The 26,730-nt window shown below is 32.2% G+C and overlaps 1 protein-coding gene and 2 long non-coding RNA genes across 5 annotated transcripts in view; all 3 read right to left on the bottom strand.

Moving 5' to 3' along the window:
• Positions 1-361: 361 nt before the first annotated feature.
• Positions 362-1,030, bottom strand: LOC149084732 (uncharacterized). The gene is made up of 2 exons (XR_016192999.1): positions 942-1,030; positions 362-820 (listed from the first exon to the last, which is right to left on the bottom strand). It is a non-coding gene; the product is annotated as an uncharacterized LOC149084732 (long non-coding RNA).
• A 124-nt stretch (positions 1,031-1,154) lies between these two features.
• On the bottom strand, positions 1,155-19,146 carry LOC149084731 (zinc finger X-chromosomal protein-like). Of its 2 annotated transcripts, XR_016192996.1 has the most exons (3): positions 8,868-19,146; positions 6,300-8,452; positions 1,155-3,194 (listed from the first exon to the last, which is right to left on the bottom strand). XR_016192996.1 is itself a non-coding variant. In XM_089235167.1 (2 exons), exons 1-2 carry the CDS (start codon positions 8,908-8,910, stop codon positions 8,229-8,231), a joined length of 267 nt encoding a protein of 88 aa, XP_089091293.1. In that variant the 5' UTR covers positions 8,911-19,146; the 3' UTR covers positions 6,205-8,228. The 2 variants fall into 2 exon arrangements, 1 of the variants encoding a protein (XP_089091293.1); XM_089235167.1 differs by lacking the exon at positions 1,155-3,194 and having other exon boundaries at positions 6,205-8,452.
• A 203-nt stretch (positions 19,147-19,349) lies between these two features.
• Positions 19,350-26,730, bottom strand: part of LOC149084730 (uncharacterized) — a 46,701-nt gene continuing 39,320 nt past the window's right edge. For both annotated transcript variants that reach the window (XR_016192998.1, XR_016192997.1), the window contains one exon: positions 19,350-25,767. This is a non-coding gene — a long non-coding RNA (uncharacterized LOC149084730). The remainder of the gene's footprint in view (positions 25,768-26,730) is intronic.

Raw genomic sequence — 26,730 nt, 5'->3', positions numbered from 1 at the left:
TTCTACATTAATAAAATCTGGACTTCCAAAATTAAATTCAGACATTTTTAAGAAGCAATATGTTGTTTATTAAAACTAAGACTTTTGATAATAATTTCCATATAAATTGATTTCATCACAGTTTGGAACTTCTTTTTTGCATTGCATTCTTGATATTCACTGCAGTTTCTAAATGTTTTGAAGATGGGAACAGTGTTAAAACTAATGTGGCTCAACAAATATGATTCATCAGGAAACATGTGAAGAATCATTATACACACATTGGTTACTTAAAAATTCTGAAATGCAGAATTGCAAGGGCCAAAAAAAGTCTAGATTTCCAGAGAGTTTCTATTGTACATCAATTGAAAAAAAATTATAATCATGTTCATCAGAGAATACTCTTTTTTTTATTGATCTCAAATTTTGAACGAGTCCAAATTCTATGCATACAAAATTTAAGTTTAGAAAAGTGCACATTTGATTTAAAAAAACCAGCACCGTACATAATTTGCTCAAACAAAACTGAGAAGCTATGGAAAATTTCAAACAGCATGTTTTTTTAAAGATCAAAGGAAAGGTAATTACATTCGCATACATATTTGAAACTAAGAGTTCTATTTGTTTTTCAAGTGTTTAGAAAGAACATGATACTGCATGGTCTGTTTCATTATAAAGCCTTTGTTGCAATACATGCACACATAATTCTTTTCTTTAGTATGAGTTGCCACATGATATTTCAGGTTTGAGGAACGATCAGTTGCATATATACAATAAGGGCATCTGTATCTTTTTGTATCGTCAAAAGATATGTGTGTAGCAAATCGAGACTGCATAGTAACTGAAATAAAATGAAAGACAGTTAAAAGAACTCATATTATCACCTGTCCAAGCTGCTCTCTTGAATATATTTGCTAATAAAATAATTTTCATAATTTAAAAAAATGCATACGATAATATACTTTAAATTTAAACTTTGACATTGAAATATTTGAATTGTCTGCACCGGTTGAGGAACTTGTAAGCACAGCACAAAACGTATGTTTTCACTTGCGTACAGAATGTTTCGAAAGCGAATGATACTGTAGAGATTGCTTTGTTGTAAACTTCTTGTCACAATATCTGCAACAATAATCTTTTACTCCTGTGTGAACAGTCAGATGATGCTTCAAGTTTGTTGAGACATCAGTTGAGTAACTGCAATACGAACACTTAAAACGATGGTCTCTATCAGTACCCAAGAATAATTTTGACCTCCGAATCCTGTAAGCTGGAAAAAAATTAAAAAATTCACAAATACAGACAAGTTTCTAAACTCAAATCTGTGAAAATACACAATTTGAGATGTAAAAAATAGAACATAAATTGCATACAGTCGAACCCCATTATAGCACTAAACCCGCTAGAGCCAAGAATTTTCAGTGAACAAATCTTTCATTTCTGGGCTTTACAATGTTTAAATCATGGTTTGATATAAAGAATTCAATTTGATATTGCCAGAATTCTGCAAAACGAATGGTGCCGTTAAATCTGGGGTTGACTGTATATGTGCAAGCAATTTTACATGAAAATGTTCAAATAAATAAATTACTATCAAGAAAACATTTTTTCATGAACTAAATATAATAAAAAAAGTGAGAAAAATTGTATCATAAGCTCAATTCATTGAAATCAAAATATCAAATGACTGAAAATTTAAAGAGCAAAAAGCTAGAATTACTAGTGAATCAATTCGACCTCATACTACAAAAGTGTTGGAAATTGCTGTTTGAAACTTTTAGAATTTATTGAAATATCCACTTAACTGGAAGCTAAACTCAAATTACAAGTTTGCATTCTGAGTCACAGACAAAATTTTATCTTTCGAATTGCACTATCTGGATTTGTCAAATGCCACATTAAAATGAGTAATGAATCTCAAAAAGTGTTGTTGGATTTGAAGGTTTATTTCAACAGAATTGAATTATTTTGACATGCAGATTAAAATTTCAGTAACATTATAGATATATAACATATCTTACACAAAATAGAATTGAAAAGTTAAAGATAAATACAGATCTCTTCATGGACCAAAAAAAAACTGTTCCACCCAACAAATTTACTGATTAATATAATAATGGTTCCAGTTCACATTTTTTCAACATCTGAAATGATTTGAATTTAATATTAAAATTCTTTGAAGACTTTCAAAAAAAATATTTTTCACTCTTCATAAAAAAATATTGCAGCTTTCAAATTTTTAGTTGACAAATTACATTAATTCTGGGGTTCTAGCATTCTAGGAGAATGATAATGTGGTAATATGCAATTTTAATAGGTAAAAGTACCTATACAATCATCAGTTTTTCCCAGCAATCCAACTTGAAATCATTGGTCATTCAATATCTTTCACTAGTAAACTGAATATATATTTATGTATTTATTTTTAGTAGAGTAGACGAAAAAAAATTTATTTGAACAAAAAGGGACAAAACACATACATCCAAATATGCATATATTTTTTCAGAAAAATCATGTTTTCCATATTTATTTATAAAAACATACATGACTAAAAAAATTACTGCATATACTTGTGTATAAGCAGTTTTTTGTTATAAAATTGGAAGGAGGTTGGCTTATATACAGGCCAGTTTTCACAGAGGAAAAAATTGACCCACATTATGGTTTTGGTGGTTCTCATGTGGGAGAGAAGGGGCCAGGGGTTGGCTTATTCACGAGTATATACTGTAGATAATAAATAAATAATAAATATGTAGGCCAACATTAGATAACATAACTTAATGATTAGAAAACTGTTTCGAACAAAGTTGAAGGAAGTATTTTATTTCGATATTTCCTGTTTCTTTTTAAAGATTTCATTTCTTATACTTAATAAAAAAAACTTTTCGCAAAAAACAAGACAACATGAAATCACACAAAACAACACAATAATACTGAAATGAATTAAAATTATCCGTGGATCTAACAAGAAAGTTAATTTTCTCAAACTTTTTTCTTCACAATATGTTTCGAATAAACATGGTATCGTAAACTAGACTTCGTTGAAAATTTCTTATTACAATATTGGCACACGTGAGGCCTATCACCGGAATGAACTGCTAAATGAGCTTTAAAGTTTGACATTTTGTTTGTTCGATAACAGCAAATGGAGCATTGAAAACGAAATATCTCTGTGCTGGTAAATGCAGGATCGCAAAAAGCATTAATTCCCCAAGCTGTAAATAGATAAAATTTTGATGATTATTTTCACAATTTTTTTAAATTAATAAATGACCAAAACATGATGCATATATTGAGATCCTAAAATTTTGACGTCCATTCCATTTTTAAAAAACCAAACACATACAAAAAATGTGTAAATAAATATTTATTTCAGAAATTGAATGTAATCATTCCTATCGAATGGCTATAAGTGCACAATACAGGTTTCATATGTTTTATATGATAGCTAAACAGTTTACAATATGTACTGGTTTGTATGCCAGAATGATTTTTTACAATTCAAGCTTTTTTATGAGCAACTATCATCAGTAAATTTCAACTGTTACCACATAGCTTCCTGTACTGGAGTTCTATTTGACACTAGAAATACACACTCAAATACGGTTCAAATATATAGCATTTAACCCTTAAAATGTACCAATAGCCAGAAATATGCCTTTATGTATGTGCAAGGGAAACGTTTTTTCCTTTTTGTCATAGCATAGCAAATCATCAATAAGTGATATAGCAGCCTATCAAGCTCATCAGCAAAATACCATAGTATAGGCATATATTCCACGTATGAAAATTTTTATTCATCAATAATGAAATCTCAAGGAATGGATATGGTTGTTTACCAGTTTTTGTAGGAAAAGATGGCAGCTTTTTTTCAAATCGCATCTATATATACCGTGTGTAAATCTTTGAAAACATATTTTTAACAAATTAATTTATTTAATATTTAATTTTAGTTGAACCTCTCAGAAAAAAATCGACAGATAAGATGCAGCTGTGTATAACCTACACTAAGAAATTCATAATCTGCGGACTATATGATATATATTATTCAAATAAAGTCTGCACAGAAAATAAATATTATATAGCTGCCCATACAAAGTAACTTCTTAGGTGTAACGATACAATATTCTAAAAGATTAAATAGATTTCTATAATGCATCAAATAATCATCATAAGTGCATTATTGCTTCCTCACATTTAAGAAAACTAATAAAAATAAGCATAAGCACAATTCATTCACTAATTAATATGATGCAATATATGGTCCATTAATTTAAGTAAATGGCTGAAGAGCATTGAAATAAACAAAAGCAATGAAAAAGTAGTATGACACAGCTCAAAATGTTGGATGGATTACAAGGTGGTTTTCTTATTGAACAATAATTGTCTGATCACAAAACAGTCATAAATAAATAGGAAAATGGTTAGTTTCATGCTCAATCGTAATCACATGAAATACTAGGACACAACACTAAAAGCACAGCATTATATAAGTTGCCACAATAAAAGTAACCATAAACCTCCTGTTTGAATGCAAATAATTAAATCATGTTTTTCTCCAACAAAGCTCATAAGCATTGACCACATTCAGAAAAAATAATAATAGTACATTTCAGAGAAGTAGCAGACACAATACTGCAATCTTTTTTTTCCAATTCATAATTTTGATAATTACAGTCAGCCCCTCTGTATTCGCGGTCGCTTTCCCAGTTTTCTGGAAAACACTGTTGCAGTGATGATTCTCATATTGGAACGAAATATAAGTTACACTTGTTAAATAACTGTTAAAAACACCTCTCCTAAAGGTTTTTCTGGTTGCTTATGAAAATGTTTCTACAAGACTGTTGTTTAAATGTTTGTAAAAGTGAAAACTTGGAGGAAAAAAATTGAATATTGACTGGTTAGCTTGACTGCTGTGGTTACTCATTATTACGCCATCAATGAATCTACAGTCATATATATATATCAAGAAAGAAGAACTTTAAATTCAATCAGCCATTGCTATAGCTACACCTACCTCTGTTTTTCTGTGCATAAAAAATGTTACATGAGTTATGTATTGCATAACTTGCATACTATAACCATCATTATTAAATCTGAAAACATGTGAGCATAAAAGGAAAAAATAAGTGACATCTTCCAGTATTTTTTATGAACAATAGAAAAAACATGGACAATGGAAATACTTTTTCTCGATTGTTAATGGAGAAGGGTTCACTGTATACATAGAAGAAACTAGAAGATTAATTAACAGCAATTCAGAAATCGACAGAAGAGGGATTAATCGAACTGCCTGCTTTTGAAATCTAAGCGATACTCCATGAAGATGATCAAGATTGAGAATCATGTTCACACTGTGAGCAACATAGCTTACATCATCAATGGATTATTTCCATGAAATAGACCCATCTATTGTAGTTTTTTACACGTACAGAAGTTGGTAGAAAAAGCCTTGTTACCATACTATAAGAAATTAACTGAAATTTAGAAGAAACGGTTTACAGGTATTGTTTTTCTTTCAAAAAACCACTTAGAATCACCCCCCCCCCTTTCTTCTTCCACACTAAGCAGATGTTTTATAAACGAGATGCCTAAAGAACAAAAATTTATGGTTAAAGTTATTTGCAGATTTTCTGCATTCGCAGTCCCTCCCGGAATGTAACCCCTACGAATACTGAGTGATGATTGTACTCAATTCTAAAGCTTTCATAGTTTAATTTTTAATTTGAAAAAAAAAAAATTTAAACAAATTAATGTATTTTGCAAACTGTTATTGCTCAAAGCAAATGGTTTGTTCAAGCAGACCATTTCCTTTTTCTTTCATTATTTCCACTGATGAAGGAGCTAAATTAGTCTTGAAACAGCTCTATGGTCCTTTAATTTGTGTTATTTTGAGCGTTTATATGTTGGATACTATCTTGTTTACTGCACACACACACACACACACACACACACACACAGAGAGATTCTTTTAAAGAACATTTTGTCTTATCAGAGAAGCTTTTACAGAAGTAATTTTTCAAATAATAAAATATTGTGTCAATTGCTAAAAGACAAAACGATAGTGACAAAAGCTCATAAACAATATGCTGTTTACAATTAATTTTAAGCATAAATGTAATTTTTGCATATCTCTTTGACATTGTTATGAAAATTTTGAAAACTAATGAAAATTTAGATAATCAAAAACATGATTTTCACATCAATTATTTGCAATCAAATTATTAAAAAAAATAAATTGAAAAAATTGTTCAAGGAATCATTTTTTAAGGTAAATTCAAATAAGTAAAAGTAATGAATTTTCTGCCAAAAACACTAACCAGGGTTTCACTTCATATCACCATAAATCTGTGAACCTTTTTTTTTTTTTTTTTAATTTTTGAGTTTGCTATTCTTATTGTGCCTTGCATAAATATGGTACTGTAGATTTTGTTTGGTTCCAAACCTTTTTTCACAAAGTGTGCATTCATAAGGTCTATACCCAGTATGAACAGTCATGTGACGTTGCACATTTGCTGAGTTATACGATGAATAGGGGCAAAAAGTACACTGATATTGACTACTGCCTTTATTCTTCTTTGGCAAAGTATCTGAAGTCACTGAAGTTTCGGCTATTGATGGAAAACCTATGAAAGGACAGTAACCAACAGTTATAAATACTTTCATAACATCACACTGACTGCACAAAAGTATTTAATGCATTAAAAAAAGAACATTAAAAGACAAAGATATAGGCACTTTTTAACAGGAGTAATTGCATGACAGTTCTGAAAACTAATTGATCTTGACTATTATATTCTTCAAATAACATGACTGACAACATGCTCAAATTAGGACGGCATGGAAGTTTTATTGTAGATTTTTTTTTAAATCAGACCCAAGGTTTTTCCCTTATAAGAGAGATGTTACACAATTCTGTACTTCTGATTAAAGTAAATTCAACTGCATTCTGAAGAGAGAGAATGGACAAAAGTAACAGATTTTGATTCAGGACATGAAAAATCTGAAAGTACTCACAATCAATATTTAGAGTTGACAATCTCTAAATACTGATTGTCAGAAAAATGATGCATAGTCAAACCTTGTTCATGTGAAACCAGGTAGTTTTTCACATAAACCAAACTTCATGCCATCCAGTAAATTAAAAAAATTATATTTTAAAGAACTGAATCATTAAATATGCTACATAAGAAATAGAATGAACCTATTTAACTTTCATCTACATTCTAGAGCATTTTCTTGAAAGCAAATTCTATTCTCGGAGATTGTGAAAACAAACATGTCTCACTGACTTTTATCAGTTGTCTGTTATAGGTATATCTTCAATCTGCCAGAAGTCTGCTTGAATATATTCACGGAGCTTTAAGCAGGAAAGCACTGTTTGCAATAGTCCCCTTCATTGCAATTTTAATCTTTCTAGAAACGTTATGGCTTACTTTGTTCATTTTCTATAAACAAACAAGCGTGTCAACATTCACAACATATGCTGACATTCAATCACATAAAATCTCCACTAAGCACCATTCTTTCTCAGGTAAAACAGCAGAAAATCTATGACAATGAAGGACATAGCCTGCAGCTAATTTCCATGCATACTTCCTTCAAATGTGTCACTTCAAAGACTACAAAATAAATCTTTCTAAGATTCTCAACAGGAAAAAAAATCTTTCTCCTGTAAAAAATTCAAGACTTTGTGCTAGATGTTTAAATCACCTTGGCCAACTATGTTATTGGATGAGACCAAGCATATGTTTCACAAAAAATTGATATTTCATGTTAGTAAGGGATAACACTGTATGTGTTGTCTCATCTACATACTTTTCTGTATGCCTATCAGCATTGGTGAGGTTAATCTATTGCATTAACACAATATTTCCACAATATGCATTGGTATATCTGGACAATACATATGATTATTAATAATGCATCAAATGATCCTCAAATACTATTACATTTATTTTAAGAAATATTACTGATATAATTTTTATAATAAAGTTTTATAGATATGCAAGAGATTTACAGCCATTTATTTCCAACAAATGTCACATCACATGTAGCAGTGGTTTTTAAAAATTTTATAATACAGAATTAAACATTATATCAAGTACACTAAATAACAAACACTGTTAAAAACATAATCATAATTTTGTAATACAAAATTGAAAAAATAATAATTTTTGAATAAAAATGAATAACACTGCAGTAAAGACAGATGATGCTGACTAATTTGCTGATGTCTGAAAAAAATATCAAGACTTCATATGACGACTGTACACGTGATACCGCAAACCATTGTTATCAACAAATCCTTTGCCACAGTAATCACAATGTATCGGCTTGATGCCAGTATGAGTAGAGATATGCTTTCTCAAGGATGTAGTGTAATCAGTAGAATAATCACAGAAAGCGCACTGATGGCGCTTCTTCTGTTGGTTTGGTTTTGCACCATGCTTTCCAACTTTGTTGACTGTACCTTAAAAAAATAAATGATAATTGTTATAAATTTTTTAGACCAAAAATGTTTTTCCCCTTTAGTTAAAACTCATAGATTGAAAACAAACACTCAAACGAATAAAAATAAGGTTTCCATTATGTATGGTTTACTGTCATATAAAGTATTTATTAAATTTTATTCATACAAAAAATCAATCTTCCAGTGTCTATAATCCTACTTAAAAGTACATACACAAAACACACATGTATATGTATTCTTTGCACTTTAAATACATTTTTCTTCAAATATTCATGTCCAGCGCAGTAAAAATGTAGTAATTACCAACATGCAAAGTCACTAAGTTTTTTGAGTAATATCAAAAATGCTTCTATCAATTTCACTCTTGTTAAAACAAGGGCACACAAACGAGTGAAATTCCAGTTGTTGAACATACCCAAACTATCTTGAAGACAAAGCTTGATGGCGGGCATAAACATGATATTTCAAGGATTGATTTTTGATGAAACCCTTGCCACATATATGACAACGGTATGGCCTCACCCCAGTGTGTCTCGCCATGTGATCTTTCAGGCTTGACGAGGCATTTGTAGAGTAAGAGCAATAAGGGCATTGGTGGCGATGTTTCCATTGATTCGATGCAACAGATCTAGTGCTGTGATGATCCTCAACACACAAACCTATGGAATTGAAGTATTTCACTTGCATATAACCACACATAATTTGTAACAAAATGCATTTAAAATCACCAAGGGAGAAAATGAGCTCCCATTCAAATTAATTTGAATATTGATTCGTTTCAACAGTTAAGATCTCTCACTAAATTCACATTTAAGATTATTAATCATTGCTTGTACTCATTGAAAATACTCTGCATGAAAAGCACTTCAAATATAAAGTAAATATTCATACAAACCAATGACGTATAATTGCAACATCACTATCTGTTCAAGAATGGAAAACAACTGTAGCAATGTCAAAAATCCGCAGTATTGATGTTCTACGTGGTCATAATAATGAGCTAGTATCATAAAGACCCATTTGACCCCCCCCCCACAGGCAGTCTGCACCTCAAAGTGCAAATGTTGTGAGTCTGTCTCTAATTTTTTAAAAAGTCCCTCCACAGAGAGCAAGAAAACAGACAACATGGGACACGGTAGCCCAGGTCGATAAGATACTCGCCTAAAGTACCAAAGGAGTTTTAGAGGTGTCGCGAGTTCGATACCCAGTTCGTCCTTGTCAGAAAACTTTCCTGACACAGGGTACACCAGAAACGGTGATATGACCATAGAAAAAATTACTACCGCAGGGACTCCCCTGCGGTAGGTTAGTGCACCAACCTCTCGATGAGTATAAAAAACAAGCCTGCAGTTCGGAATCTGCAATAAATTGTAGGTTCCGGTCTAATTAGCCCTTGTATGAAGAAAATGACCGTGGTGTGACAAAAAATGATCAATGATCAACAGACAAAATGATACTGACAGAACATGAAAATTCAAGCATCTACCACTTTCAGGATCCCAATAAGATAGACAGGTGACACCTCGAGCAGAACCTACACATACAAATAACAGCATAGATATGTTAGAGCCACACATATACATACATAACACATTCTGGCATGAACCAATTTTTAAGAAATTCCACAGATGGATGTTTATGAGGTGCACATATGGTGCAGTAGTATGTATGTTCTCAGCAAACAACAATATAAAGCTGCTTCATTTTGTTTAAATTATGAGATTCAATCTCATTGAAATTCAAACTTAATCATACTCCATCTCAAACTGATTGTCACCCTGCAGTCGAGTAGTTAGGGAACTAGCCTCTCACTGTGCAAGTCTGGGTTTGAATCCGGACATGGATGTCTACTAACACTAACAAATCTGATCCCTTGGGAATACATGAGGATCACGTTATTTCCTAGAGATTATACAAAGCGAAGCAGAATATCTATACTGTTTTATTTGTTCTGTTATGCGTTTCACCAGGATATACAGTAAACTATTCAAAGTGAAGATGATAACCTCCTTCCCTCGCACGCACAAGTTATTTTGATTTTTTTACTCAACATTATTGAGTTTACATCTCTAGGAGGAGAATAAATATATTGTGCTGAAATTTGAGAAATCCAGAAAAATACAGTGGTAACCCTTTGGCTGTGCAAATGCAGTTGAACTTCCAAAACAGACACTTCCCCATTAACAAACACTTTTGAAGTCTGTGAAAAAGAGCTTCAATGTATTTCACTATACATCAACAGACACTCTTTGTTAGCAGAAAAAAAATTCCAGTCCAATGGTATCCATTATTGAGAGGTGCCACTGTAGATAGAATTATGCCTTTCTGGCATGATTGAGAATAAACATTTTTCCCTTATATTGCAAATTATATCAGAAAGTGATTCAGCACGCTACTGTGCTCATCATTTACAAGCAATGGGAGCAGTTTAACAGTTAAACAAAACCCTTCTTTTTGCTTGATCTTTGGTGTAGAAAGCAATATTTTCTTCAAAGCATACTCAGGCTTCATATTAAAAACCATTCCTGTGCTGATGGCTCCTTTGATCCAACAGAGTTGGTTCTTCGAAACGAATTCTACTCATTACAATGATGACTTATGACCATTATTAATGAATTCAAAAATATCCTATGAAATCACTCGCAATGAAACTTCAAACATCTCAGACCCAATGAATTCTTCATGACATGCAATAAGATGATGTTTCATATTTCCCTTTTGGATGAATTCTTTTCCACAAAATTGACATCGAAATGATCTTTTCCCACTGTGTGTTGCAGTATGACGTTTCAAATCGGTGAGTCTTGGAGTTTTGTACAGACAGAAGCTGCATCCGTGCATCTTGGGAAACCTGCGGCAGACTGAAATTTCAACTCATCAGAAAAAATATTTTATTTCATAGTAAATACTATACAAGATCACAAGTTCAAAAAAAAAAAAAAAAATCAGTGGAAACATTCTGTAAACATCATGATGGGAAGATTTATGACAAACATTTAAAGAAATTGAGGCATTCAATATTGGCAAATATTTTTTCATCACACAAATCGAGACTTGCAACCCTCAAAAGAAGAAAAATCCAATTCTATCCATAAAAAAGCATAATGTGACTCGTTTTCCTATTTATGGGGGTACCCCATACTAAAAATTGATAAGGAAGTTATATAATTATAATCAGAAAAAATAATTACTGCATGAGAAAAGATGATATGGTTTACTTTAAAAACATTGTCAGAAGGAAAACATGTCAATAAAAAACTTTTTCACTTGTTTACTTTTTGACATTTTTTCGCTACTGTTTTATCTAAAATGAAATATGATTTCAATCACTGAGACACTCTCCCCTGATCTCGTGAAAACATAAAAAAAATAATAATTCATTAGATGGATGTTAAAGTGTTGAAAATTCATCCGATATTCATAACTCGAAATTGAACATTCTAGTCACCTGAATGGTTAATATTAATAGAACTTTGTATAATAGAATAATATCGCACTGTGGAATCAAGTGCATTATTTTTTCTCACGACTAAACTAACGACCCTGACTAACTAATTACAATAAAAAGTAATTTTTATACTTCAGACATGGTAAAATTTCAATGACACCCAAATATTGAGAAAATAATGTTTTATTATTGTAAATCCATCAAAAATGCATGAATCATGGACTCGATATTTGACACAAGTCCATTTAGAAAATTCAACCTGAATTTAAAAAATAAAACGCTATATAATTCATGAAACCATAAAGGGTTAGGATAACATGCAAATTTCAGAAAAATATTGATCCATCAAATGGATGATGAAGGATTGGGACATCATTCAATACTGTCTAACACAGAGACAGCTTGAGACACTGTTTCGGGGCATAAGCAGCACCAGTAAAACTATTGCGAAAATTCCCAGCGGTGTTCCACTCTTTCTCACTGCTGGGAGTGCCAGAATTTTCAGCTAAGTTCCATGGAGTAATGCCAACGAATAAACTATTGATGATTTCTAACACCGATCAGTTTGCAACATAGGCAGGTAAACATCAATATTAGCAAGTACGTAAAATAGAGATTAGCTAAAACTTTTATTTTTAGAAGCAAAAAAAGCATATAATCATATTAACTTGCTAAAATCGTAACAAATTGGCAGGTATGCTAACCATGAAACAATAGTATCTTTTGAATGTAACATAAGACACAGCTGATTTTATTCAGATAAAATTTTTTTATTGGAAAAAATATGTTCACATGGAAAAAGAATGAGTGATTCAATGCCCTTTTTAAACTGATTTTCAGTTCAAAACATTAAGCACCAACGTGGCTCAAAGGAAGAGTGCTTCATCATAACCAATGTGATGTACAGCGTATCAATACACTATAAATAAAGGTTCTTTGTTAAAATATGTAAAAAAAGAATTATTTGCTACAAAAAACATCAAACAAAATGTTAAACACCATAAAAACTCACTGTTAGAAGAAAGACATCACAAAATGCTTATCAATTCACATTGTGTGATGAACTAGGGTTGTGCAAGATTTCTTTGCATATAAATCAAATTATGAGTTAAATCAATGATGAGTTGCTGCATTACTGAATGTCTATGCTTGTAGTTTGAATTCTAGCTTATAAATGTCAATTTGTGGTGCTCATATTTCCTATGGTACCCTCATTGCATATAGACTGCAAAAAAAAAAATCCTTAGGCAGTTTTTAATTGCTTCTGTAGTTATCATGGCTAAAGAAACATGTGAAGAATGGTTTTGAATGTAATTGAAAATTTTCAGCCAGTGACAGTAACAGTAGTGGTTTTTTCTGAAAATGAGACAAGATAGGCTGAAGAAAATTCTAGTGACAATGACGTTCGCAAAAAATAAACAACAAATTATGTACTTTGCATTTTATTAATTAACCAACATTTGATGTTTAATGAGCTCTTGAACTTTTATTTTGATTATTTAATTGTAGTATTTATCAGACATCAAGTATAACAATACTCTTGAACGACAATTTATTCATTGTTAATTCAATTTTAAAAAGAGAAATCAAATCAAACCTTTAATGTGATCTTGAAGATGTTGACTGGTCTTCAAACAATAACAACAAAGTTGAATTTTGTAACCTGTTATCCTCTTCATTTCTCTAATCATTATAAACAGAATTTGGAAGCATGCTGTTATGTCTGCTACCCATTATTTGTTCTAATAGCAAGTTCTTCTTAGAAATCAAGACCACAGGAACTTGGTGCTATGAGATACATTTCACAATAACAAATAATTCTCTCTTGACTGAATAAATGTCAATAAATAAGGGTTTTATGTGGGCTGAATTTGGCGTTTGACTTTTCACAAAATAAAAATGCATGAATATAACACTTTCATGACCTGAAACTTTGCATAAATTGCAGATGTCACTTTTTAACCCTTCTTACACTTCAACAAATTTTGTAATCAAAACAAATTTTTCAAGTTTCCAAGATATTTATTTTTTCATTTATCAAGAATCTATCAAGAGATAACATTATGTATATACAACAATATGAATTGATTAAAATTGAAATATTGGATAAATGAAACCATGAAGTAATTGTGAAGACATGTGATAGTAAAAAAATAATATACAGCCAGACCTTGGATATAACAAACTTGGATTCAACAAATTTCTTTCCAAAATTTCGGTAAAAATAAAGGTTAAACTCCTATTTAACAAATAAAAACCCTGGATATCTGTAAAATTTTTTTTTGCAAACTATCTTTTTTTTTCTTATTTCTTGTCACCCAAAACCACAATCCAAAGATTTGACTTCCAGAATATTTGACCTTCAGCTTTTCTTTAAAGACAAACAAAAAAAGGGGGAAATAGGAACCTGTTCTTTTTTGAGTAAAGAAGACAATAAAGCCATTCTGACTGTGTGTAGGAAGGTTTTGGTGGCCAATTGGTGTACACCAGTGGTTCTTAAACTTTTGTCATCCCCAGCTCCCTTTCCCAATTTATGGTTTAGCTGTGGCTCCCAAAATAGTTCACTAGATATTTTCCCTTATAAAAGAACCACTTCAGAGCACACATGCACATTATCCCTACAATGCATGGATTTTTTTTATTTTGAGCTGATAATTTTTTCCATAATTAATGAAGCCTATAGAAAGCCGGGAAAAATATTTAAAAAAAATATTTGTACTCCTTATACAGGGTCATACAGAGGACGTGAAACAGCATATAAAATAGATATATTGAAGTATTAATACTTTCCAAATACACAACCACCGTCTTTGAGATTCAAACTATATAAAGAAAAAAAATTGGGTTACAAACTTTAACGTTAAAAAAAAGAAAAGCAAATAAATCATTTTGACCCTACAGTGCACGATTTTCTTTTTTGACAGGTTACAGAATATTTACATTTCTTTTTTTAATTAAAGAGTTTTATTGCTATCCATGAATAGGTTTGGAAAGAAAATGAGAAATTGGAATAATGAATGTTTCAAACATGATGTTGCCAATTGGTAACAGGAAAAGAAACATGTTTAAAGTAGCTCTGTAGGATTAATAGCCACACAAATCTAAATATCCTGCTAACCGCGATGCACACATTGAGAAACACTGATGTACACCAATATAAACATTGTGCTGTATGCATATTCAGGTTGAAGTAGTTACATTTACTTCACGTATGTGCTCTTCCTTGACAAGCAAAGAATGGCGGGTCACCTGAAGACAAAGCATTTTTCAGTTAGCAAAAAAATGGTAATTTTGACAGAATTTGATAAAAATGTGTGATGTACCAAACAAACTTCTATCAAGAAATTTTTTCATGCATCCTGACTTTATTCTCAAGTTTATATATATATATATATTATTTTCAATTGTTGTCTGAAATTAGTTATAACAGCAACTCCGAAGTAAGTAGCTTTTAAAATTTGTCTTTTCGAGTGTGTTTATGCTCCTGATAAATTTGACAACTTCGAAACGATTTCCTTGATTCAACGAACAAAAAGTTGTCTGTTTCTTTAAATCATTTCTTTTGATTTATTAAATCAGGGTTATACTGTAATTTGGTTCATGGCGGACACTCAAGGTACATATGAATTGGCAAATGTGATAGTAGAATGTATTTTTCAGCACAAGACTTTTTCATTCATAAAAAATATGTGATATAAACATTAAATTTTACAAATCAATGATTTCAGTAAATGAAGGTATTTGGTTCTAGAATTTTCTAAAAAAGAATTCAAAGGGTTACTATGATGTAACGTGACAACTTGATGTCCCTCTCCATATGAATCCAAAATAGCATGTAAATTTAAAAACATCCATATACTTTCAAATCTCACATGGGGGAAAAAAATTGTATTAGCATACAGTCTAATAACACACAATTCAAATTGACAAAACACTTTATAACGTAGGACAGAAATCATATACTGTTGACTGAGATAAGTGGAACCGCTTTTTTCATTAGCATAAGTTTAACCTATCACCTACGTTGGAGAAATCAATGGAACTTTTCAAAAAAAGCAGCAGATTTTTTTAATCCTTCCTTTTTTAGGGATAATGATTCAAATACAACGCTACAACAGGCAAAATACCCAACAAGGTGGCTGAGAAAAAGATGCCCATAAAAATATGGGTGTCATATATTTCAAAAATACAGCAACCCAATTGAAAATGCAATTAACACAAATTATAAACAATATATACACATGATAAAATATTATACAATGCCCATAAATAATACTTATGGTTGTCTTATTCTAAGTATGGATAGCTTCTCGATTTATCCCAACATGTTTATCGTATTTCTTTTTAAATGTGTCAATTGTTACAATTTACTACCTCCAGGGGTAAGCTATTCCATTTATTAACAACCCTATTACAGAAAAATTCCCTGCGACACCATAACCTTACACTGTCCCTCACCAATCGATACTGGTGTCTCCTTGCAAAAGCAGTCGATTGGCGGTGTACTAGAAGTTCATGGCCCATCCTATCCATCCCATTGAAAATTTTGAACACTTTGATTATATCTCCACGACACCTGCATTCATCCAATGTAAACATATTCAAAAAATGAAGTCTCTCTTCATAACTCAAGCCCCGTGTGCCAATAAGGACATGCGTAGCTCTTTTCTGCACCCCTTCAACCAAGTCCCTCTGTAGGTATGGTCTCCAAAACCTTACAGCATACTCCAGTCCAGGACGAACTAAGCTTCAAAAAAGCAGAAGAATGAATTTAGGAGAACGCGAAGAAAGTTCAACCTCATTTTCTTCAGTGCCTGCTTTCTAAGATTTATTTTATTTTTTATCAGGGTGCTGGGTCCACTTGCCCCCTCAAGGAGGCAAGTAGAACCTACGGCTGATTGTGCTTTACAATGATTCACAAGTGAAAGAAGTTCAAACAAAGGTAAAAACTTCTTGTAAAACCATAAAAAGCCCAAAAATTTTATTATTCTGGTATACGAAGCTAATTAAGAACCTTAGTATGCACGAAGTTAATTAACAACTTCAGTTATGTAAAAAACCTCCCCGCACATAAACACTCTGCTCTGTAAATATTGGCCGACATTATAAGAGACAAATGAAAAGGGAATACGAATTTTGGAAGACAAACTTAAGAGGTGAAATAAATGTCAGAACCTCATCACTTCTAATCATTCTTTTGTCTTGAATATTGGGCCATTGACAGGTAGGTGCAGTACTGAAATTTTGTGTGGTTAATTGGGCAACGAACATCTTTACTGACTTTTTGTGAATTTGATGAGAACCCAGTCACCAACTTTGCTTCTGAAATGTTTTTGACATTGTGTGTCCACAGAGTTTTGTTCTTCCTCTATTCTAAGATGCCCCATCTGTTAGAAGCAATACACCCATCTACAGAAGCAACAAGTGCTGACTTAGGAACTTTATCTCTTTCTCCACATTTGTACCACAGTTGATAAAGCCAATGAAAATAGGAACTGAGTTAGTGAAATGCATTGGGTTTCACTTGCCTTTACAGAGAAAATGCGGAGAAAATATAATCCTCTAATCCCTACTTAGCCTAAAGAAATATAATTATATTTAAAAATGACAGATAAAACAATGATAAAGGAAGAAATTGACACCAAAAAATTGATATTAGGCCAACTTGCACTTTTAAAAATAGTCAAAATATAAAGGGCTAAACAGGTAGTGACCTAACCACAAACCTAACTTCTCCATATCAAAACGCCTTGCAACCTTGTACGATCAGCTATCGTACCAATTACATTTTTACTGAAAAGTAGAGAAAGTACGAAAGAAAAATTCTACAAGAGAGACCGTTCCCAGAAGCTTACTGAATTTTACAAATCATGTGTGGTTCCACTTACCTCAGTTTATTTTATTACTGAAGAAGCAAAATGGCTTCTTGATGCATTTCTATCATGTCGAGTTTGACCGAAAGGTGCGGTTGTATGCATTGTGTTCACTGAAAGCAATAACTGAAATCACTGGACAACAAGGAAGCTGCTAGTTTAGCATTCTCTGGCCATGGCGTATAAGAAGATGATAGGTTAGACTCTCTGCTGAGATATAAGCCCGGTGACAACGAGAACATTTATAATGTCTACCTTCCGCATGAACCAACATATGTCGTTGTAAGTTATTGCTTCTGTCAGAAGAGTAGGTGCATCTATCACACTTGTACTTCTTCCTTTTCCCATGTAAAGAATCAGATTCTGATGTTCTGACTCCCAGGACTGGAAAAGAAAAACAAAATATCCACAAATGGCTTGGTACTTCTATTTTGTAATACACTTGGATTTTAATTGTTAACAACAAAATGTCTAAGTATAAATGCCCCATATTTAAAAAGTATGATGTACAATAAATTGAATACATAATAATAATATTGAGGAAATCAATGCATAACAAAATCGAGTACAAGTTTTTATTTATTTCCAATACAGGGACAATAAAAAAATTATCTAAGTTAATAGCCAAAAAATATAAAAAAAACCACAAACGAAACAAAACTAATATAAATAATATGTAGAAATTCTTTTAAAAAAGGTGATAGCAAAAAAGTAAAGTATTAGGTACAAAAAAAATTCTCAACATGTAAATATAAAATGAAAATAATCAAAAAATATTCAAAAGATAATTTAGAAAATATATAGTTATCAGTGCTGAAACTTTTTGAGAAAATAATAGTTGATTATTGAGATACGAAAATTAGTTTTCTCAACGACGAAAGATTAGAACATAAAAAAGGTATATCTAGTAACACAGGGCTGGTTTTTTGATTGTGCATATAACCAACAACTTGAATATGAGTCACTGTATGCTTTTGAAATTAATCATCGCATCCCGACAAATGTTTGGTACATCACGATTTCATAGATTCTTGTATCATTACAAGCAAAATATAAAGCCCTTCATAACAAGTTATGTCTGGATCGTCTTTGCAAATTTTTGTTTTCACTGTGAACAGGGCAACTTTTTTCTTTTTTTCCTTCAATAAAACAATAGTTTTTACCAAGAAAATACAATTTTTCCTCGCTGAAGGCTTTTTATCATGTGTCCTTAAAATTATCCCAAGTTTTTACATCAATGAAAACTCTTTTTGATCAAAAAGCACCAAATATGGAATTAGAAATAACAAGTAAATATATTCATGAAATAATCTTTAGGTTTGTTTTAAATATGGTAGCCCACATGCGGCTAATTAAAAACAATTCATCCTCAGTGCTCGGAATGTTTCTTAATATGCTTTTTCAATCGATCTTTTCTAATAAATGTCTTTCCACAGATGTTACACTTATGAGGACGTGTTCCAGTATGTACTGCCATATGATGGCGCAAGTTTGTGTTATACGAAGTCGTGTATGAACAATAGCTGCATTCATGGAGACGAGAAGTTTTACCTGACGTAAGTGGATCACCTGTAAACATACAATCAGAAAAGCATTATCACATGTATTCAGATTTCATCTGCATAGCAAAATATCAACAGTTAACCATCATTGCCAGTAAATATAATCATGCAAAACGTGAACAAACTATAAAAAAGTACATATCCATAAACTATCTCAAATATCAAAATTGTAAAATTGATAATGGCATAAGCCAGTGGTTCCCAACCTTTGAACACCCAATCCTGGAAATGTATAGGAAGCTTGCATACCCCTAGCTTGATATACAAATAAAGTGTGCATTGCATAACCGTAAAAATGTTACATGTCATTGCTGGTTATTTTTTTGCATAAATGAATAGCTCATCGCAAATCCCCAGGGGTAAAAGTAATGCAAGTTGGAAACCACTGGCATAGGCTATAAAATGTCATTTGTTATGTATATGATTTGAAATATGCCTGATGGAACAAAAAAAAGTACCGCAAAAAAATTCAGGTAACTAAATGCTTCCTGCAAAATTTTATTAACTCTTGTTACACATATTAATAACTGTAGTTTGACATATGAAATACATATTTACATACTAGAAGCAGCATTTGAATGAAATACACATATTAAATAGGGAATGATACCATAATACACTAGTCAAAGTATCTTCACAGTAATTGGTTATCACAAATCGTCAAACATACAAACAAACAGGTTTCTCATCATATATTCACCTGCAAAGACACTAATTTCCACTGATTAGTCCATATCATTTCAAACTAAAAATGAATGCAATCATTTTTTCACACACATAAACAAAATATTAATTCAGTAAAATTAAACCTTATTCATTTTGTTCAAAATAAGGAAAAAATTAACTAAAGCTCATTCATGAAATGACATTTACGCATGAAATGAAAAATGTTGTTTACTTCAATTTTATTTTCTGGTGCCTCTAGAAATAAGAACATCATTAGGTGTTGGAAAAGTAGAGTTGATAAAAATCACAACTTTTTTTAAAAAAATCAAAGAAATCTGATTTTTTAAATTTAAAAATCAGTTTTTTTTCTTAATTTTCACCTTAAAATATGAACTTGCAGAATAAGGAATAATCCAATTTTTATTTTATTAACAGTTAGTGGTTTAAATATTGCATCTTTAAAAATGTGTGTGTAATTATACAATGTGTGTGCAATATTAAATTCTAAAGATAAGCATACTTGTTAAGTATAGAAATCAGACCAACACTAATTTTTCTGACAATAAAGACAGATACAAATACAAAGGCCACAACAGGCAAATTGTCCAACGATGTAGCTGAAAAAATATGCCCCTAAAAAATATGCATGTCAAATATAACAAAACACTGAACTTGACAAATAATAAAATAAGTGCATAATCATACATGGAACAGACATTTATTTATATCCATGGAGGAAAAATTATTGTTGCAAAATTTATGCTAATTTTATTTTTTATCAAAAAAGTACAGGGTTGATAAAAAAAAACATGTTTTTTTTTCAAAAATAAAATGGACATTTTTACTAACTCTTTGTGGCCTTATACCACATAATGTGCTTTGTTTGTTTATACATTATCAAAAGAAGGTAAGAGGAAAAAATCTATCTTCCACGAGAGAATAGAGCGCGAGTTGGAATGTGGTGTCCATCCTAGAAGGTTGTGTTTTGAGTGTGCTGTGAAATAGTCTTTTTCTTTAAGTTCCGTAGCTTCGTGCATTAATTGGAGATCCCTCCAATATCAAGTGTTTAGGAATATTCCGCCACAGCACGAAAAAGAGATGTACCTCCACCCGATGTTGGTTACAAATTGGCGCCCAACATCATGGCTCGAATGCAAGGTCGTACAAAGCGGACATTTGATTTCTTTTGTAAAGTTCCTGATAGTGCCTAGAATTGAAATAGCGTACCTAGGGGTGTACCACCTTCTGATTCTTAATAACCAATCATCCATACGTAAAAATCGGTTCGTAAGAATCACATTAAGAATCGAGCTCCGAATGCAACCACGGTGTGATTGTTAAAAGTTATTCTTAAGGTCACGTGACGATGGACAGGCCGATAAATTTCCCTTTTGGGGAATTTCACCATTGGCCAATCAGCGCCCAGCTAAAAATTAACAACAGCTTGTTGTTGACAAGATGGAGAGGAAAAGAAATTTTAGAGCTATGATAGCCTGAAAAAATGGCGGAGATTATTTCAGCAAATGTGAATATGGTTTTGAAGAAATGATAAATACATAATATTTTTTTAACATGTTGCAGTAAAAAACAAACATATCCATACTTAATCATCCGATATGATTCGAATCAAAGATTCATCCCACGTTCACTGGGATGGATCCCTGCCACCCTCCATGAAGAGGGGCTATGCTATATATGTTATGGTGAAAGCAGGGGTGGGAAGTGACTAAGTCCATTTCGGAGCAGCTTTGGAGCAGCAAATTCTGGATTTGGAGCAATTTTGGAGCAGCAAATTCTGGATTTGGAGCAGCAAAATGTGGGATTCGGAGCAGATATTTATAAATTGGAGCAGTGAAATTAACAAGAATATTTTCGTTAACCCTCAACCCTTTTCAAAATAAAACTGCACTGTCTTTTGCTATGAAACATCTCTTCATCAGCTTGATTTTTGTTTTTGGTGTTTTAGTCTTTTGACACCTTGTTTGAAAGAGCGGCTGTCATAAAATTTTTTGCACCCGTATATTTAGGATGATTTTTGCTTACTGAGGGCACTATTTGCTGCCTTGAACAGCAGCACTTCAAATGAGCTAAAAAAAATTTTTATAAGTTTTTAATTTTTTTATACTTGGAAAGAAATTGTTGCAAAATGGGAGAAAATTTCGGAAGTATCAACTCGATGTTTAGCGATTCAGCACTCATTATCTGGCGAGATTGGCGATCTGACACTCGTTATTTGGCGAGATTGGCGATTTAACGCTCGTTATTCGGCACCATTGGCGATTTAACCCTCGTTATTCGGCACCATTGGCGATTTAACCCTCGTTATTCGGCAACATCGTCGATTTAGCGCTCGTTATTCGGCAACATTGGCGATTTAACACTCGTTATTCGGCAAAGTTTCTAAACTAACATTCGTAATTCGGCGAACATGCGCTTTTTACTCCCGGAATGACAATTTTTTTCACGAAACATCGGGATTTAACACAATGACAATCGACTACAGTAATTTCTGCTGCTTCCAGTGACGACTTTTTTTTTAAACGGAAACACTCGAATTTGCACTTTAAAGCTGAAAGACACTGCAAACCATCTTCAGTTCCACGATCACGGACAATATCGGGATTTCGCAATGGAAAGCCCGATCAGGGGCCGATAGTTTAAGTATAGTGGAATAAAACACGCTCTTTTCGTAAAGAAACGTTTCGCGGCTAGCAGGAACAAAAAAACTTTTGGCGTCCTTTCCGAAATTCCGGGCATACTGAAGCGAAATTCGCTATTTGGCGCAAAAAAATGCGAAAATACGCTATTGGAGCAGGATGGCGCAAGATATTCGTTTTGGCGCAGTGCGGCGCAATTGGCGCAGAGTTCCCACCCCTGTGAAAGTGATAAAGAGCTGTATATAAATATAAATAATCACTGGCCATTTCGGTAAGTTTGATAAATTTTGCTCATATACCGTGAATCGATCACATTTGTAGGTCATTATGCATAATTGTCAAACCATTGTTAATGCGATAAATGAATCATCATTGTGTTTACATTATGTATGTAAGTGAAGCTAACATTACAAGACACAATAATTTTTATAATATGCTACATGTTTCTTGTACACTGAAGCATGTAAAAAAAACAAATGCAGCAGCAGGTTAATAATGATTTTTAAGTACAATTATATTTTGGCCGATTAAAGCTTTATCTCACATATTTTGTGGGCGAAATTCAATTTTCTCTCAAATTTTAAACTAATAAAAAATTTCAAATCTACAAGTTCCCATAATATGGAAAAAATTGTATTTACGACTCATCACTCATGATATTTAGGGATTGAAAATTTGAGAATTATGCATAATCACTGGTAAATGTGATAAATGTAGCAAAATTTATCAAACTTTATTGAAATAATCCGATATTTTATCACTATTATCAACATATATGTGCTGTATATAGACTCTAACACTGTTTTCAACTCTCCCACACAACCTTCAGATAACTTTTCGATAACTTAAAAAGTCTGACGAATTCCTTATTTGGAAATAAAAATGCATTGTTAATTTTTTTCCCCCATTTTTTTAAATATGAATCATAAAAAACTTCTATTAAAGAAAGAATTTAAGTTATCTCGCATAGAAGAAAAAAAATGTTTACTAAGAATCAAGCTAAGAAGTGGGTAGCCTTGGTTCTTAACTCGATTCTTAACTATGGAATAAAAACGATTCTTAGTTAAGAATGTGGTAGCAAAGTTCTCCCTCGATTCTTAACTAAAGATCAAATCCATAGTTAAGAAGCGGATTCTTATTAAGAATCAGAAGGTGGTACATCCCCTGGTCAAAGGTAAGAAACGTAATTTGATCCTACTCGCTCTAGAATTAGGAGAGGAAGTTCAGAATCATTTGAATTTTGATCTGTGTAACATTACCTTGGGCCCCCTGTGGAATTGTCCTACATTTTTTTTTTTTGAATAAAAGTTTTATTGCAATAAAATTTTCTGATCTCACCCAAAAAGGTACGCATAATAACAAAGTCCTCTGGTTATGAGGAATAATTTGTGAACGTCCTGCTGACTACTATTATCGGAGAAAGATAGGGAGAAGGAGCTCGAAACACTGAAGAAAAGGAAGAGCTAGAATTTCTGAAGAAAGGAAACGAGAGCGAATTGCTCTAGAACATTCTTTTAAACTTGAAAAGATGCGGTTGCAGCTTGGGTTTTAATGACTCTTGCAACCGGCAGGAGAGCCATCGGCCGCTCCCATCGATCAGCCCAATTTCGACATGAAGAGGTTGATCCCAAATTTCAATCCAAGTGAAGATGACACATTGTTATTCCTTAAGTTGTTTGAAAGACAGCTAAAATTCCTAAAAGTGGAGAAGATGAACTGGGTTGCGTATCTGCTAGGAGTTTTGCTGAATAAAGTCACTAAACTCGTTGCGTGAGGACCTGAGGATAAAACCCATGATTATGACTACATCCGGGAAGTGCTCTAATGCCGGCAAAAAGCTGAGTGCGGAAAGGTTCCGGCAGCTCTTCTCTACTCACAGAAAAACACCTGGAAGGACTATCACTTTGAGATCCAAAGTTACTTCGAAGGCTGGCTGTCCGAACAGAACATTAGAAACTTTGATGAGCTGAAAGATTTGATGATTTTGGATCAGATGAAGAAGAGGATCCCACATGAAATCAAGGAACATTTTCTGGCTGTTTTGAGTGAGTGGACCACTCCTGAAAATATTGTGGAAAAGCTTGATGCTTATGATGACCTTCGAAAAAAAAAAGAGCAAGATCTAATGCAGGGTTGTAGTGATTTAAATCAACAGATTTTTTTTTTTTTTTAAATCACTGATTTAAATCAATTTTTTTCAGATATGAAAAATTATCTGTTGTAATTGAATAAAATTATTTATGCAGCTCTAAAGTGATTTAAATTTTTATTAAATTATTTTAAATATAAATTAATAATAATAATAACGTGATCTTCACGTATTCCCAAGGGATCAGCATGATCCGTCCTGGGAATTTGTTGTACCAGTTTAGCAGATAAATGGTTACCCAAGATTTACAATGATGAAGTTAGAGGATGTAAAGTTGACAGAAAATCAAAAATTGCATGGTGGTGGGTGGATGGATGGATACACATAATGAATAAATTCTGTGTCACCAAACGGTGTGGTAAAGCCATCCATGTTGATACTATTGACACATTCGGCTTATCACATGCTGGAAATTATTTAACAAATGTGGTTTTTAGTTCAGTGAAGTCAACAGAAGAAAACTTCAAATGTAAAATATCAAGTTTTGTTACTGCAAATATAGTTTCTTCCAGAAAGACTGGATGAAGAGCTTGGCTTTTCAGGACTTACTTGTACATATTGGTATAGTGCCCACATTTTAAACTTGCTAGCCAAAGATTTGGTTAAAATTGATGTAACAAAGTATGTTACCAATATATTTAGACACTTCTGCAATCATCTCTCAAAAGTATGGTATCATATGTAAGGTGGAAGTGTATTGGTCTTCCAGCAGAGGTATGATGGATTACTTATTGTGATTCTCTTGAATCTTATGTTAAAAATTTGTTAGTTGTTACCAAAGTTTGTGAAGACCACAGATCTCAGATAATGACATCTCTAGTGAAATCTTAAATATTGATTCAAAAAGAAATGTCAAGGACATAATTGCAATTCTTAAACAATAGCCAATTAACGATTTTGTACAAAGGAACACACACACACAACTGCTCCATAGCTGAATGTGTATTGGCATGGAAAAAGCTGCAATTGAAAATAAAAGAAGCATCAACATCAAACAATAAAAAGGTTTTATCATCAGAGTATAAAAATATATATGAATAATCATTAACAGATGCACACTTTGAAGCATTTATTCTAAGCTCATCAGTGTTAACTTCTAATAGGGAATTGATGTCACAAAAGAAAAGATAAATAAGGGTCTTGAATTTATCAAACAAAAATGTGGCTCTGGTTTCTTGACAATTAAAGTTTTTGAGAAACTTGGAACCATTTCATGCTAAAAAAATTTTTTTTTCCACCCCAAGGTTGTTGATACAATGTCTGATTTTGAGTGGTGGAATAGTTCTTATGTTTTTTGTAAAGATACAATACAGAGAGCGATATGTGATTTGTGAACATGCTAACTACAGCCAAATCATTGATGCCTGTGTTGAAAGGATATTTTCAAGGTGATACTCATTCCAATATATAATACTTGATGTAAGATATCTTTTCAAGAAGTGTTTTCCCCCCTTTTCTTAACAAAATGTTCTGAATTATTTCACAAGTATATGATTCTTTATTTTTAGTTTGCAAATATTTTTTAGATAATCATTATTTTTGTAAGTTGAAATTTCTTTAATTTTATATTCTTTAAAGAAAGCATAGATTAATGACTAGTGTGTTTGAAAAATCGATAAAATAAAAAAAAACATGATTTAAATCAATTTTTTTTATTTAAATCACGATTTGAAATTTGATTTAAATCAAATAAATCGATTTTAAAAAAAAAAAACAAAAAAATCGATTTAAAAAAAAAAAAATCAAAAAAATCAACAACCCTGATCCAATGTGAGAGGACAAAGTTGCAGTCTAAGCAACATGAACCTGTTTTAAGATATTATGGTTGTGGTGGATCCTGGTGTTATCAAGTCCTGATGCCTGACATGTAACCTCCCCAACAGATAGACCAGGACCCAGTGTCATGGCAATGACAATTGATTT

The sequence above is a fragment of the Pholcus phalangioides genome, unplaced genomic scaffold (assembly GCF_987345545.1).
Source record: "Pholcus phalangioides strain wild (caught in Gottingen) unplaced genomic scaffold, Ppha-v1.0 ptg000008l_1, whole genome shotgun sequence".
Lineage (NCBI taxonomy): Eukaryota > Metazoa > Arthropoda > Arachnida > Araneae > Pholcidae > Pholcus > Pholcus phalangioides.
The sequence above is the reverse complement of the archived record's forward strand: the minus strand, read 5'-3'. Positions and strand labels throughout refer to the sequence as shown.

What these genes read in the sequence shown, in the direction of transcription:
- LOC149084731 (XM_089235167.1), bottom strand. Translation starts at nt 8,910, where the DNA reads ATGTTTATGCCCGCCATCAAGCTTTGTCTTCAAGATAGTTTGG. An exon ending in TTGTCTTCAAGATAGTTTGG is followed by an intron (nt 8,453 to 8,867) that starts GTATGTTCAACA and finishes TATTTTTTTAAG; the next exon opens with GTACAGTCAACAAAGTTGGA.